This window comes from Bombyx mori, chromosome 20 (assembly GCF_030269925.1).
Source record: "Bombyx mori chromosome 20, ASM3026992v2".
Lineage (NCBI taxonomy): Eukaryota > Metazoa > Arthropoda > Insecta > Lepidoptera > Bombycidae > Bombyx > Bombyx mori.
Window position 1 is genome coordinate 8834898 of NC_085126.1, and position 17346 is coordinate 8852243.

Consider the following 17346-nt stretch of genomic DNA (forward strand, 5'->3'; position numbering starts at 1 on the left):
ATTTAAAAATTAGGAACACAAATTTTATAAATTAATTAATTTTAATTTTATAACAACACAATTGACACAATGTGCAATGGTACGCGAAACAAATTATGAACTGTACAAATCATTATAAATTTCACTGTACAGAAATATGCATAACGTGTGAAATCCCCGCGTTATACCTATGGGGGAAATCCTCGTGTTATACGAAGGACTAAAATCGCGTAATATAAAAATGCGTTATAATAGTACCGTGTTATAACGAGGATTACAGTTTTATTATGGTTTAAGTAAATAAAATAAAACCATGTTTTATTTCTTTTTAATTTATTTAAAAGATACATTGTTGTTAACATAAAAAAGAAGTCGGTAACGAAATCATGAAAAATCAAAACAATATCGATTTTATTTTAGTCATCTATATAAACGAAAATAAAATGATTTTATATAAGTATACCTATTTAATTCTATTCTATTCAATATGTGGATGCGATTACATTATTAATGCTGTATAGGTTATTCAAGTTAAAGTTTAATTAGCTTAGTAATAACTTATATAATCCTAATTACCAATATTTGATACAGAACTTCACTGTGTTCATACCGAGCGAGACGTTAAAACAAAACAATTCATGCCGCGTTTTGGCTAACGATAATGCGGCGTAATGAGGATAAATCTCAACAAAGCCAAGGTAAAAACCATGCAGGGTAGAATAGAAGTCATTCTTCGGATAATCAATTACATAAGTGACCACAAAAAAACAATAATCAAAGATCAAGAATCAAGTTCAATAAACGCCCAGAACGGCGATAATTTATATCGGAGTGAGATTATAAGTTGTCAATATTATTATTTTTTAAATAATACTAAATATGTGATCAAAAAAATATATTATAATAATTAAAGAAGTATTCCAATAAATTAAAAGATAAAAAAAAACTGTTCGCTTCGTGGAAGCGTTGTATAAAGATGTATATAAAATTAAAATCGCATATATTATGTAAGCGCTTCCCTTTAATTTCTAGAATCTTCCGCGTTCCTAATAAGTAAAGCCATCTTCAAGACACGGTTCTATGGATATTTTTAATATACATAATCACTTTCAACTCTACCCTCCATTCTGTTACCGGAAAAAAAACTTAAATTTACATAATTCAACCTTTATTTTTATTGTCAAATCATCCGTCCTAAACATGTCCAATTCAAAGATTAACCTCATTTGAAAGTAAAACCATTGAGCTCGGAGAATAAATATCTATGCCATTCGATTAGTCATGATAATAACACAATATAACCTAAAATGTAAATCCTTACTACAAAAATCTTAACATATTTTTTTTCCTCACTTATCTCGCGCTGAGCATGCGACCAAAGTGAATGAAAAGCTGGTACCGCTTAAACTATTATTAATTAATAACAAAATTAATCTGTATATTTTTAGCTGTTTTCGCAGACAAAATTACTATTTGACACAGTGAAGAGAAGACAAAGACTACATGAATTCATAACTCTTCTTTTTTTTCAGTATGGCAATCACCTTCTTTCGATGCGAATGTTGCCAGTTTCGAGTTTATAAATTTTTTTAGCCCCGTCCGCGTGTATTGTCCCTTATGCTACCAGGCACGAAAAATTTATTAAAATCATTAATTACGATATAAATACTTTAAATGAAAAATTAAGCGGAATGAAGTGAAGTTCATTTATTTATATGAAATTGTAATTCATTAGCTTCTTTCGACACTAATATTGCCAGTGTCGAGATTATAAAAATCTTTAATTATTATATTGATAGGTTACTGTGTTTTCTGTGTTGTGTGTTAAAACAACTGTGTTTCCTTGTTCATAGACTATTCAAAGAAGCATAATAATATGTACATCTGCCATTTGTAGTCTATACTTTTGAGTGGAGAACGCGAGGAGAGAAGTTGTGTGAATTGTATGTTGTTAATTTAGTTTCTACACGTTTAAATGTGTGACAACAGTGGCTTATTAACTGTTTAGTATCTATGAAAGTGCACAAATGTGGGAAAATAAAACAAAACCGCTGGACGTAACTTCTCGGGATCCTCCAAAAAGTCCACTGAAAAAATCTCAGTAAATGACCACCATTTTACTGAGATTATATTTCATCCCAGTTGATTAAGGTCTCAAATTAATCATCTTCATTTCATTTAATTTCACTCCATATTATAATTTTTCATAAAAATAAGAATATAAATTAAAATAAGACATGACTTAAAGGTCTTAGTTACCAGGTCCTAAAATCCTTTAAAAAAAATTTATACAAAATTAAATTCCAAAATGGCGAATCGCTAAGGGGCGCCTGACGGTCGTGGTGAGGTCATTCACATCTCTTCAACTGTTCTCAGCTGTTTGCCAAATGTATAGAATATTCAATTCCAACAAAAATCCTCTATATTTTTTTTGTTTGATGTAAGAAAGTATGAAAGTTATGACGGTCGAATTCTCTCATAAATATCAATTTGCATTGGTAGTGTTTTATTTATATTATTAATACAACTTTATGTAACGGATTGATTCACAGAATAATCTACATACCAAAGCTACGTCCGCAGACAATCAATCATCAGTGTTGCCAGCTCACCGAAACAAATACCGAAAATATACGATTTATTTATTTATTATTGGAACAAACATTTTATTTACAACGTTATGAAGATTCTCTTCCTGTGCAAGAAAACGCCGACCGCTAACCATATCAACATGGCGCCGGCGTGTGTTGCCAGTAATTGAGCGTGCGTCGGCGCCTCGAGGTACCAGTGCAATGGGAAGTGACGCTTCAACAGCTCTGAGCCGACGTAAAGGAATAGAGCATTTTGACCTGGAAACGGAGAAGAAATGTATTTAACACGCTCCCATTAACTAGGCCTGTACAGTGCACGACAATAAATATCGCACATCGACCTTTAGAAAGAGACAATCGGCTGATTTCGACTTCGTAGAGCGCTATCTCTGTCGCACACTATGTGATGCTTGTCAGTTGGCGTTCAAGTGTCTTAGTGTGCGGTCGTGTGAGTTTTTAAACGTTCTCGATAGCGTAAAAGTTAACTCAAATTTATAGGGAATTGGAACGTTTGCGGCTAGGGGCGCTGTTCCAATTGCATACAAATTTGAGTTAACTTTTACGCTATCGAGAACGTTAATAAAACTCGCACTAAGCACACTGATTATAATACAATAATCTCATTAATGTAAACAGTAAACAATAATTAATGTTGCAGATGTTTATGGACTCCAGTAACCACTTAACACCAGTTGAGCTGTGAGCTTGTTCACCTATTTAAGCAATAAAAAAAAGTATCATTGCACTTTCAATGTCCAATTAATAATAAATTTAGTTTGAATGAAAACTAAAAGTGAATTCCCATAGACAAATAATGCAAAAACTCACCAGCGTAATACAGAGGTCTGCCGCCCCACTTGTTCTTCAGATCGACGATGAAGTACAGCACGGCCTGTATGAAGAACGCCATCGATGACGTCACGAGACAGTAGGACACCGACCACAGGTTCTTGTTGATGGGCACCGGGCCGCCGTTCTTAGAGAACATGCAGAGGGCGCCACCGCCGACACCGAACATTATCGACCAGAATATCCAGCGCATTATCCTTGCTCTGTAATGTAGAAAAATAAAATTAGATTTTTAGATGTCGTCGTGGCCTAAAGGATAAGACGTCCAGTGCATTCCTGTGTAGCGATGCACCGGTGTTCGAACCCCACAGGCGGGTACCAATTTTTCTAATGAAATACGTACTCAACAAATGTTCACGATTGACTGCCACGGTGAAGGAATAACATTGTGTAATAAAAATTAAAGCCGCAAAATTATAATTTGCGTAATTACTGGTGGTAGGACCTCTTGTGAGTCCGCGCGAGTAGGTACCACCGCTCTGCCTATTTCTGCCGTAAAGCAGTAATGCGTTCCGGTTTGAAGGACGGAGCAGCCGTTGTATTATACTGAAACCTTAAAACTGATATCTCAAGGTGGGTGACGGCATTTACATTGTAGATGTCTATGGGCTCCGGTAACCACTTAACACCAGGGGGGCTCGGCGGCTCGTATCAAAAAACACTCGTATATCGAGGTACCACTGTATATATTTTTCCTAAACGAGATGTACGTACCTAATCTATTGAAAATCTATACAAACCTGGCGTGGTTGTAGGCAAGCATGATCCTGGTGGCGTGAGCGCCAGCCTGCACCACCAGCACTCCTGAGAAGACGCCCAGTATACCCTCAGGGTCGTGAGGCACGACGGTGCGGTATAACTCCTTGAAGGTTCCACCTCGGTACAGATGCGCGGGGCCCAGTAGCGTTCTGTTCAAAACAATATATACTTTAGTATCGGTTCAAATATACTACGATAGAGCGTACCTCCTTTATGAAGGCGGTTAAAAAAAACTTTTTTTATTGCCCTTTTACGCAGCCGTACATACGGCCCACCTGATGGTGAGTGGTTACCGTCGCCCATGGTCTTCAGCAATGGCAGGGGCAGAGCCAAGCCGCTGCCTACCGCTTAATACTCTCCACAAGCCTCTTTTAAACAGGCACAGGGATCTGGCCAGTCGCATCGCTTGCTACAAATGCATTGGGAGTCTGTCCTTTAAGCCATGGACGTTTCACGTTGACATTAACTTACACTCACACGTACAAGACAAGAAGAAAACTTTCGAGGAAGTTGTAGGTGGAAAACTATCAGAACCGCTCATCCACCTCCAGAACAGCTCAACGGATAATCCTCAATGCGGAGGGTCGTGGCCTTCCGTAATAACTTTCTCCTGGATTATCCTGTACCACTCTTGCCTATCCTCGGCTGTGTACGTAGCAAAGTGGACTGAAATATGGAGAGTGGACCGTATCTAGTCCGACTGGGGGACTTCTGTATCTGGGCCTTCTTCTACATACTTTGCCTGTTACCAGCAGCTTCTCTAAATCGTCACCATTCTTTCTGACAATGCGTCCAAAGAACCGCCCGTACCTATCGATGTATCCAGCGATCCCTCCGGTACAGTTCTTGAGCGAGTGGTTGCCGGCGGCCGAGAGATGTATCCCACCTGGACCGGAGTACCCTCGGGGACAACCGGGAGCCGCCACCGTCAGGGATATGCAAACCTATAAACATTTTAATTTTTTTTCACTTGATCAGGCAAAGGTATCTTAGCACGTACAGCCAAGTTTTAATTCTTTCATATACCTGGACGAGCTCGCGGTCGATCAAGATGAGTAAACTAACTATAGAAGTCGCGTCTGAGACCATGCTAAATACATTTAATTTGTGGTACGCGCCTTTATCCCTCAACTGACAGAGTACCCACCGTTAAAATGTCTTCAACCTTCAAGTTGAGCAGCATTGACGTTTCAACGGTAGCGACTTACGATTCAAAGTTATTGCGAGTCGATCAGGTCCAAGTGCTAACGCGGCCATCGACTCCCGACTTACGGATCCTCCTGATCCATTACCGATGCTATTAGGTACCACAAGCACTGGTCACCGTCCTCGTCGAACCCGTCGCTGGCGACGAAGGGGTCGACGAGTAAATTAACCCACAGACACAGCCCACTGAGTTTCTCGCCGGATCTTTTCGGTGGGTCGCGTTTCCGATGCGGTGGTAGATTCTGCGAAGCACGGCTCTTGCTAGGGTCAGTGTTAGCAACACTCCGGTTTGAACCCCGAGAGCTTACCCACACGTCAAGAAGCTGAAATAGCCTCTCAAGGCTATCAGCGTAGGGAGGAAATAAAATAACTCCCGATGCGAGAGAATTGCAATAATTTTTACGTTATAATAAATTGTAAAAATGAGTATTAATATATATATATATATATATATATATATATATATATATATATATATATAAAACAAAAAGACATGCCCGCTGTGTTTCTTGCCAATTCTTCTCAGGACGGAGGCTAGTTCTTGTGAATTGGCAGTAGTTCTTTTGACGTTTAACAAGTATGTACTTTCATTTATGCTGAATATTTTTTTTTTATTTGATTTGATTTGAGAATGGCTCATCATGGCGTAATTTATAAATTTTTGATTTTCAATAAAAAATTATATTATTACCACTGACCTGTATAGCAACGAGCAGTATGGTAGCGAGCCACTGCTGCCACCCGGTCGCGATGTCCCGTAATAATGAACGGCCTAAAACAAAAACACCGTCAAAATGGCCAATGAAATTGTATATCCAAATATGAAAGTCGTTGTGGCCTAAAGGATAAGAGGTCCGGTGCATTCGTGTGTAGCGATGCAACGGTGTTCGAATCCCGCAGGCGGGTACCAATTTTTCTAATTAAATACGTATTCAACAAACGTTCACGGTTGACTTCCACGGTGAAGGAATAACATCGTGTAATAAAAATCAAACCCGCAAAATTATAATTTGCGTCATTATTGGTGGTAGGATCTCTTGTGAGTCCGCACGGGTAGGTACCACCGTCCTGCCTATTTCTGCCGTGAAACAGTAATGCATTTCGGTTTGAAGGGCGGGACAGCCGTTGTAACTATACTGAAACCTCAGAACTCATATCTCAAGGTTTTTTTTTATTGCTTAGATGGTTGGACGAGCTCACAGCCCACCTGGTGTTAAGTGGTTACTGGAGCCCATAGACATCTACAACGTAAATGCGCCACCCACCTTGAGATAAAAGTTTTTAGATCTCAAGTACAATTACAATGGCTACCCCACCCTTCAAACCGAAACACATTACTACTTCACGGCAGAAATAGGCACGCTGGTGGTACCTACCCGTGCGGACTCACAAGAGGTCCTACCACCAGTAAATACCAGTAATGTCTATTGGCTCCAGTAACCACTTAGCATCAGGTGGGCTGTGAGCTCGTCCACCCATATAAGTAATAAAAAAAGACCAGACCCAACTCTATCATGGTCCTCTCGCGTGGACGACGGTACCTGGTGTGATGTTCTGCGTTGTCCTCATGAGCGCGCACTCGAGGGCGCCCACGATGAGGTACATGGCGGCGAGGCGCTGCAACACTCCCGGGAGACGGACGTCGGTCCAGGTGCTGTCGGCTGAGCCCAGGACTATCCCGATGAGGGACAGGAACAGCGAGCGACGGACCACCTGTTCAATGAAAATCGACGGTCAATTCTAAGTGAGACCTTAGAACTCATGTCTCAAGGTGGGTGACGGTATTCACGTTGTAGATGTCTATGGGCTCCGGTAACCACTTAACACCAGGTTGGCCGTGAGCTCGTCCGCCCATCTAAGCAATAAAAAATAAAAAAGTTTCGACTGAAGCCCACAGACATCTACGACGTAAATGCGCCACACGCCTCGAGATATAAGTTCTAAAATCTCAGTATAGTTACAACGGCTGCCCCACCCTTCAAACCGAAACGCATTACTGCTTCACGGCAGAAATAGGCGGGGTGGTGGTACCTACCCGTGCGAATTCACAAGAGGTCCTACCACCAGTAATTACGCAAATTATAATTTTGGTGGTTTTATTTTTATTACACGATGTTATTCCTTCACCGTGGAAGTAAATCGTGAACATTTGTTGAGTACATATTTCATTAGAAAAATTGGTACCCGCCTGCGGGATTCGAACACCAGTGCATCGCTTCATACGAATGCACCGGACGTCTTATCCTTTAGGCTACAATGACTTTGATATTTTGATAGACTTTTATATTTCTCTACACAAACCAGCATAATCTTAAATGGTAATGTGCTGTCGGTGGCATATGACAACGCAACGTGCCATCCCGCCCTTCAAGCTTCAACGGGCAAGAACCTACTTTCAATCTGCTGCTGCTGAGCTACTATCACTCCCTTAAGTCAGGCAGAAATAGGCAGGGTGGTTATGCCTAGCCGTGCCGCCTCACAAGACGTCCTACCGCCATTAAAAAATATAGTGCAAGTATAGAAATAATTAAAATCGTCTAATAAAATTTTAGGATATAAAAGTTGGAATTTTTTAAAAGAGCACGACGGTTATGTCCTTCTTCCACTAAAAAAAGGACGCGAGAACTCTGACGTCATCAGTAACTGCCGTTTGTAAACATTTAATTTCACTTTTTGGCGGGAACTCGACGAGTGAAGTTGTGTGATTTGTTTTATTTTGTCTATTTAGTGTTTCTTCAGGTTGAAATGTGTAATAACGATGGTTTATTAACTATTTAATATCTGTGAAAATGCACAAATGTGGGAAAATGAAACAAAGCCACTGGACGTAACTTCTTCGGATCCTCTAGAAAGTCCACTGCAAAAGTCTCAGTAAATGACCACCATTTTACTGAGATTATATTTCACACATATCGTCTCATTTGTAAATTTAATGCGTTTTCAATAATTTATGTTATGTCGCGATTAGTTTCCTTCGTTTTATTATTATTCATAAACTGTAAATAATTAAAACGGCGAATTATAAAAATCTTATTACTTGACGCTGGCTAATGCACAAACCGTGCCGGAGTAAAAAAATTAAGAAAAAAGACAGCAGTTAATTTCGTTTTTTTTTCTTTATTTTTGATGTTATCAGTGAGCGTACATAATACCGACCTGATAGAAAGCCGTAGTCCTCGGCATGGCGGTGCGAAGCTTAGTGTTGAGCGACAGAACTAGGGCCTCCCCCATGGTAAAGGCGAACCACGGGAACACCACATCGGCCACCGTTAACCCATTCCACGTGCTGTGAGCGAACACCGAGTAACCACCGCCGCCTGCGTTCACGAAGATCTGGGGGTAGCACGGGAATTTGATTCTTGAGTCCTTATCGTCAAATTTTTAATAAGACAGGTAACTAAATACTTTGAACATAACGGATAGGGCGTCGCTGGAAAATGACGCGCTGACCTATCTTCATACATCTGCGAAAAGTAGGAGAGGTGGAAGAAATATGGCAACTGAATCACAGCCGGATCCGACTAATGACGTAAGTCCAAACTCGCAACCTAAAAGCCCGTTGCGAACAATTCTTCGAATGTAGGAACGCTGACCCTACCACCATGCGGGGTGCTTTTTTTTTTATTGCTTACATGTGTGAACGAGTTCACAGCCCACCTGGTGTTAAGTGGTTACCGGAGCCCTAAAACATCTATAACATAAATGCCGCCACCCACCTTGAGATATAAGTTCTAAGGTCTCAACAACGGCTGTTCCACCCTTCAAACCGAAACGCATTACTGCTTCACGGCAGAAATAGGCAGGGCGGTGGTACCTACCAGTACGGACTCACAAAGGGTCCTACCACCAGTAATTACGCAAATTATAATTTTGCGGGTTTGATTTTTATTACACGATGTTATTCCTTCACCGTAGAAGTCAATCGTGAACATTTTTCAAGTACGTATCTCATTAGAAAAATTAGTACCCGCCTGTGGGATTCGAACGTCGTTGCATCGCTACATACGAATGCACCGGACGTCTTATCCTTTGGGCCACGACGACTTCAAGCTATCTAGGAAGAGAGTGAAAGAATCCTTATCCTCAAGATTGGAGTAACTGGGCCACGGATGACGGTGGTGGACCGTTTGCTTGAAACACTCGGTTTGTCCACGACTGATTCAAACGAATCGATGATCTTCTTCTTTTTCTCCACCTTATCCCACTAGGTGGGGTCGGCACAGCTAATTTTTCTCTTCCATTCTCTTCTATCAGCCGTCATCTCAACACTCACTCCTCTCTCTCTCATATCATCATTCACACACTCCATCCATGTCTTCTTCGGTCGACCTCTTTCCCCTCTACCTTGCACTACCATTTCCATACATCTCCTAGTCACATGCATCTTCTCTCTGCGCATCACATGTCCATACCACGCTATGATAAAACTTTAAAATAAACTTCCTCACCATTAGAGCTATGGCGAATCCCCTGAAGATGTCCAGTGACCGCAGCCTGGACCTCACCGGGGGCCTCACCACGCTCACCTCGGTCAGCACTCTGGTTTCCGAACCCAGCTCGTTATCTTCTCTGCGGAATTATTTATTTATCTGAACAATAGAACCTCTTTAGACAGCCTAAGATATCGATTTAAATTGAAACAAATAAATAATAACATAAAAAATTATAAATTTTACTAAAATTTTGTTATAGCGATAAATTCGAACGCTAGGTTTAGTGTTCCGCAAAAATCTTAATCTGAAAGAAAACTACCCTCGACTTATAAATAAAATAAATTTGAATTAAAAACAGTGTAAGAAATTTAATGGTTTTTAACGGTAGGCAGCGGCTTGGCTCTACCCCTGGCATTGCTGACGTCCATGAGCGACAGTGACCACTTACCAAAAGGTTGGCCGTATGCCCGTCTGCCTACAAAGGCAATTATTAAAAAAAAAAAAATTTTTATTGTAAAAAAACGTGAGGTGCTTTTCAGGATATTATCAAAATAGCCCTTCTACTGATACCATGCACCCCACGCTTTTTTTATAATACAATAAATTCATTTTTTCTTACACTATTTTTAATTCAAATTTATTTTCTATTTTTAGTTGGATTTACTATAAAAGCGTATTTTATTAGTTTTTATAAACTATTATTTATTTTTCATTTTTTAGTTGAATTTAAATTTTTTTCAATTTTTTTTTTAAATGTTGAATTGTCATCAATCCTTAATAAGTATACCAAATTTCGAGTTAATCCGACGTTTTGAAGGGGGTCAAAATCATGTTCAAATATTCCGCTACAAACATATATAGGTCTGAAGCTAATAAAAGCGTATCCTTACCTAGCAAAGAACCTCGCGTATAGTCTACCGGCCACCACCCTTTTCCCGATGCCTTTCACGACGTACCACATCGTGGCCATGGACAGGAGTATGAGGATCGTTGTCAGGATCGGGAGGTAGGCGGCGTCCGGTTCCGCAGTCATGCGGGGCAGGCATTTATTCTTTGCGCCCTCGGTGAGATTGAAAACGTATTGTCCATATTCGCCGAACTGATAGGATCCTGGCAAGTAACACGATCAGCTATTACAACTGGTGGTAGGACCTCTTGTGGTAGGTACCAACACCCTGCTTATTTCTGCCGTGAAGCGGTAATGCGTTTCGGTTTGAAGGGTGGGGCAGCCGTTGTAACTATACCGAGACCTTAGAACTTGTATCTCAGGGTGGGTGGCGCATTTACGTTGTAGATGTCTATGGACTCCAGTAACCATTTGACACCAGGTGGGCTATGAGTTCGTCCACTCATCTAAGCAATAAAAAAAAAAGTACTGAATGGTTTTTAAGCAGAATTCAATTGGAGATGCAATTTAAAAAAAGATGTATATTGTTATTTGTTTTCCTACCTAAGCTGATAGCCTTGATGAGCTATTTCAGCTTTAGCCTAGCGTGTAGGTAAGCTCTCGGGGCTCAAACCGGAAGTGTTGCTAACACTGGCCCTAGCAGGAGCAGTGCTTCGCAGAATCTACCACCGGATCGGAAATGCAACCCACTGAGAAGATCCGGCGAGAAACTCAGTGGGTTAATTTACTCGTCGAGCCCTTCGTCGGGTTCGGCGAGGACGGTGACCGCTGCTTGAGGTACCTAAAAGCACCGTTAGTGGATCGGGAAGATCCGTAATGACGATATTGTATATTCCTGCAACTTAGTGCACGTCAATGAAGTGAAACTTATTTTGCGGCGTGTAGTATTGTTTTCTTCATTTTTCATCTTTAAATCAAATTAAAAAATCGGTTGTCTGTAAAGTCGGTTTACTGACGATAGTTGAACGTGACAACGTCATAAGAAAATACGCCTCAGAGCGAGGTAACGCCGCATGAGTCATGTTTTTTCGTGCGTGCAGCCGACTCCATCGAATTATAAGACGTTGTCACGTCAAAAAGTATTTCTCTATTCCAACTTATTTTTAATCTCATCAATTTTTATTGTCACTTCATTATTTCAAACGCATCGAGTATTTTACGGTTTATGTGATCGCAAACGACCGACGCTAAGAAACGCGAAATTAAACCATAAATGTGGTTCTAATTATTGTTCACGACTCACTAAAACCAAAGTAAACACTACATATACAATATTAATATAAAAAATATATACATAAAGAAAAAAAATATCTAATATTTAAAAAAAAAAGGCATGCCCGCTGAGTTTCTTGCCAATTCTTCTCAGGACGGAGGCTAGTTTTTGTGAATTGGCGGTAGTTCTTTTGACGTTCAACAAGTATGTACTTTCATTTATTTTGAATAATAAATAATTTTTGATTTGATTAGACGTATGAAGCTGTTTCTTTTACGTTATATATTTAATTGAAACATTAGTATAGAATGACTGCAGATGGTGCAATAATTAGCGCTCCTGACTGTCCCGCTGAGGGTCGCGGGTTCGATTCTCACATCGGCCCAAGCATATTTAGTATGGTTATCAGTCTCTGGTACCCATAATGCTTGTTTCATTAATACAAAAGGGCGTAGCCACTGGTTTTTACGATTGAAAGATCCAATTAAACATTTCACGTTACAATTCGCTAAGATTTCACGTGCGACAACCGCTTTTTTATGTCTATCAAACTAGTTTTTCGCTGTTCAGCATTTGTATGTAAAGTATTCAATCTCATTTTTATATCGACGCTTGAAAGGCAAACGTGACTAAGCGACAATAACTGCTCTATACATAAATGATAGGCAATAATCATATTCGATGCGCAAAAAATATATACTTCTAGGTCTATTAAAACCATTTCAATCCTACAGCTAGATTCGTTAAAATAGATTTTTTTTCAGGTATTTCAACTTTAAATTAGTCTACTGTAAAGTTCACGCATTGTCGTTTAGTCATGTTTGCCTTTCAAGCGTCGATATTCATATCTCCCTAATTCCTAAGATGATTGACTGGTTGTAGTAAGAAGATTCTTACTCTTCTTACTACAGTTATCGTAATGCAATCGAGGTTTTAACCACAAAAGCAAGGCTAGAAACATTCACTATTCTCTACACGGCGTGATTAAGACGGAAGCGCCACGTCTTCATCTTCTAGAGAATCTTTTGGCTGGTCTAAGGGACTATTTCAGGTACGTCCGAACTGGTAGATGAGCTCACGAGCTCAACCTGAGAGAATTTGCTAACACTAGCAATAGCAAGAGCAGTGCTTCGCTGAATCTGTCACCGGATCGGAATCGCGACCCATTGAGAAGATCCGGCGAGAAACTCAGAGGACTTTTTAAATCTGCCATACAGACGCCTCATTCGACAAATGTCAGCGACCTGGTTTGATCCGGCTCGTTGCAACAGAATACACGCGAAACAAGTTTGCCAACGCCGTGGACATATTTGCATATATCACGTTTAAAACTAGTATCAGGCGTGCGCATTCCTGAGAGAGCTGCTTATAGATTGTACATAAACAGTGTGGGTAGGTGCAATTTTATGAGGGAACCTAAAGATACAATGTATTAACGCAAACAAAAGACAGGTACAGGTGCGGAGGGACTTCGGTTCCCTCTGTATTTTGTACCGTATGTTCCATGGGGAGTGCTCTGAGGAATTGTTCGAGATGATACCGGCATCTCGTTTTTACCATCGCACCGCCCGCCACCGGAGTAGAGTTCATCCGTACTACCTGGAGCCACTGCGGTCATCCACAGTGCGTTTCCAGAAGTCTTTTTTGCCACGTACCATCCGGCTATGGAATGAGCTCCCCTCTACGGTGTTTCCCGAGCGCTATGACATGTCCTTCTTCAAACGAGGCTTGTGGAGAGTGTTAAACGGTAGGCAGCGGCTTGGCTCTGCCCCTGGCATTGCTGAAGTCCATGGGCGACGGTAACCACTCACCATCAGGTGGGCCGTATGCTCGTCTGCCTACAAGGGCAATAAAAAAAAAAAAAGGTAAATAAAAACCAAACAAGCCATATCAGCGCAACACATGAGTAGATAATGAACAAAAATAACTGAAATGAATGACTTAACATTTACAGAAAGGTAATAAATAAATAAAAAACTGCTATTATTACAAATCACACCTAAATCACCTTAAAAAATAAAACCAAAATTACACTTCTATGTTTTTCAAGCGATAAAAAAAATTTGTCTACATTGAAGAATTTCGCATCAAGTACCTATCATACATGATCTATGAGCAAATGTATACGAAGCATATTTGTTCGTGCAGCGGACAGTTGGAAGTTATATAATTTATGCGCTTTGCAAGCGCATAAATTATTAAAACGTTTTAGTTTTATGTGCACTCCTCACGTATCCAGTTTCAATTTGAAATGGATATTGAAACAGTAATAATTTACTCATATTATCACAGCAGAAAATGAACACATAAACAGTTTTATAAATAAACAATGTTATGTTTTATTTGGAAAGTAATGTCTCGAATGGTGGATTTCTTCGGACACGTTTTGAGACGAGATGGGGTCAAAGAACGCCTCGTTGTACAGGGAAGGGTTGATGGTACAAGACCACGCGAGAGGTCACAAATGTGGTGGATTAAGCAAATTAAAACTGCAGTGGGAGGTCTAAAGGAAACTAAATGAGTGCAGTAGAAAGGCCTCAAGCAGGGAGATGGTGGGACATCGTGAGACACGTTAAGTCTGCCCCCTCCAACACTACATGACGATCACAACCACTCTGTCAAGAGTGACACGATTGAGAAGAAGAAGAAGAGTGTTTTATTTTTTTACAAGGTGTTATTCCTTTATTCTACACTTCATATATTATTAGAACCATTAGTACCTGCCTCTGAGATTCAGATACCAGCACATTCAAATCACTAGATTCGAAAACACCAGGCATCTTATCCTTTAGGCCACAACGATTTCATCTCATAAACTACTATTTTATAAAAACTCAATCAAAACGAAAAATCGATGGAACTTTGTTTTATTCTTTATATCAGAATCGAGATGAAAACTAGAATTGGACACATTCCAAAATTCACCAATAATTTGCCATGAAAGAATAGCTTTTATCAAAATAAAAACTGGCATCTCATTTGCATAGCTGCTGGAGAAGTTGTTGATCTGTCTACATTAAGTACAGCTATGCTATTCTCTGCTGTGGAGCATATCCAGTGAGGTGAAAGTGAAATCATATGCATTATACTTGTGACTTGGACCTCTCAAAATGGGTTGTATATTCAAACAAATTTTTCATCAACTACTATCCTATTTGTTGTTTGTTGATCCCCAAACCTTCTTTTTTCAGATGGTGCTTTGATATTTAATAAACTTAATAATCATTGAAAAACCATCCATGCACCTAAGTCCCTTCTGTGATTCCACAAACATAATGTGCAATTGAATTTTTTTTTCAACTTTAGTTACACAATTCCTGCTCTATTTTTCTTTTATATATTCAATTGTGCATTAATATACATTAAAATAATTATTAATTATATACAATACAGTGCCAGCAACTAAAATGTGATTGTCATACAGATAGAAATGGGTTACAAAAAAAATTTACACAAAGATAATAATATTACACAGATGTCAAACTTTTTAAAAACAATATGTATTTAATTAGAACATTGTTGTGACTCATTCCGATTTGCAATTGGCAATACCCAAAAGGTTGTATTTCAAATTTACATTCCACACATGTGTTAAGAAAATATGTGTCAATCATAATTATTTTTGTATTGTTATGAAAAAAAAACTATAGTTTAGTACATACTTGCCACATGTACTTTATTTTACCTAGTACCAAATTTTTTTCATTGTTCTACAATTGCTTTTACGGCCCATTTAGATCTGAGTAAATGCTAAAATGAGTGACATCACAATGTAAGTGATTAAGGAGAGAAATTTTATTAAAGTACCAATTGTTTATCTAACCCATATACCACACCTATTAAGGATTTTCTTTAAACATCAATATTGTCTTTCTGAAACTATGCATACATATTCTGTTCAATGTATTTAAATAATTATAAAAACACAATCTATCCAGTATCAGCAACAAAAAATGCTTGTCTGTACTTTAAATTGGCACCCAGATATCTCAAATTACTAACTTCAGATATTGCTTTAAAAAGAAAATTCCAGTTAACTTTTATTTGCCAATGACTAATTTGTAGTATTTGTAATTAGAACAATGAATAACTTATAACTCTTACTAAAAAGCTCTTAGCCCCGGATTACATAGGAACTTAAGCCTATAGATACCAGAAAGTGAATTGCCTAAAAATGTGGTATAATTTTTGATTTTACAATCTGAATGTCTGACCTACAATTTGATTGCAGAGGCAGGATTGTGGTACCTACTCCTGCAGTCTTACAATATACCCTACTACTGCAAATTTACAATTCCTATTACTAATGTTATTCCTTCATTCCACAATATATCCTCCTTAACGGCAAATTAACTAGAGCTTTAGTTTTTTTTTTTTATATGAAAAACATAAGGGTTAATTAATTAATGGCTTAATTTATGAATTGATTTCGCGGTAAAAACGACTAACTAATATGACGATTAGTGACTGTTACAGGCTGCAGCCATGTCAATGACCTCATTTCGAAAAAACGCAATAACGTTTCTTCCATACAAAAACATAATAGTATTTACGTTCTAAATATTTTTCATGCTAAAGCATCTTCGTGGCTGTTTGTTTGTTTACACAATGAATCTACTGGCCTTATCTGAAATTCATTAGCTCGAAAAGCAAACAAAGAGTAACTTTAATTTTATACCTTTGCATATTATTCCACTGCTGTTTTTCAGAGCGTAGAGCAGAGTGTCGGAGGTGCGGACTATTATCGGATCAGACTTCGGGAACGTTGCTGTTGGCAGCAATTTGCACCCATCACACTCCGCATATTGGCTCCATAAAGTAACTTCTTCGTCGGTCAAAATACTCAAACACGCTTGGTCGTAACGCAACGTAGTACCATTGCACTCTCTAATAAATGAGCCGACATTTTGAAAACCGAACCCCATTATTAAAAACACATTCGATATCTTTATTTAGTTTTATCTTGTGATATTAAGTTTTTTAATATCAACTGAAAACACCTTGAAAACACTAACTCGGAATGTCAATTTTTTTTTTTTTTTTTTTTTTTTTTTTTTTTTTTTTTTTTTTTTTTTTTTTTTTTTTTTTTTTTTTTTTTTTTTTTTTTTTTTATATTTTGACTCGCACGGTTTGTGCATTTGCCACTACTAGTGTGGAAAAGGTAGGGAAACCAGTTTTATTTAGGAATCAATTGGAAGGTTCGAAATTTGGAAAGGATATGTATGTAATAGGATAATAATATATAATAATGCCTAAGAGTTGAATGTCAACTTGTGAGTGAATCATTTCTCATCTGTCATCATACAATGCTAGTGATGTTCAACAAACATCGATCTATCGAAATATAGATTGAAGCTAGTCTATCCATCGAACTAATTCGATTTAGATAATATTTTTTTAATTTTAAAT

The 17346-nt window shown here is 38.7% G+C and overlaps 1 protein-coding gene across 1 annotated transcript; it reads right to left on the bottom strand.

Annotated features, from left to right (window-relative positions):
- Positions 1–295: 295 nt before the first annotated feature.
- On the bottom strand, positions 296–16965 carry LOC101742059 (heparan-alpha-glucosaminide N-acetyltransferase). The gene is made up of 10 exons (XM_038018107.2): positions 16616–16965; positions 10708–10927; positions 9833–9953; positions 8541–8717; positions 6926–7097; positions 6083–6156; positions 4989–5122; positions 4160–4327; positions 3399–3622; positions 296–2828 (listed from the first exon to the last, which is right to left on the bottom strand). Exons 1-10 carry the CDS (start codon positions 16860–16862, stop codon positions 2650–2652), a joined length of 1716 nt encoding a protein of 571 aa, XP_037874035.1. The 5' UTR covers positions 16863–16965; the 3' UTR covers positions 296–2649.
- Between the last annotated feature and the right edge of the window lie 381 nt (positions 16966–17346).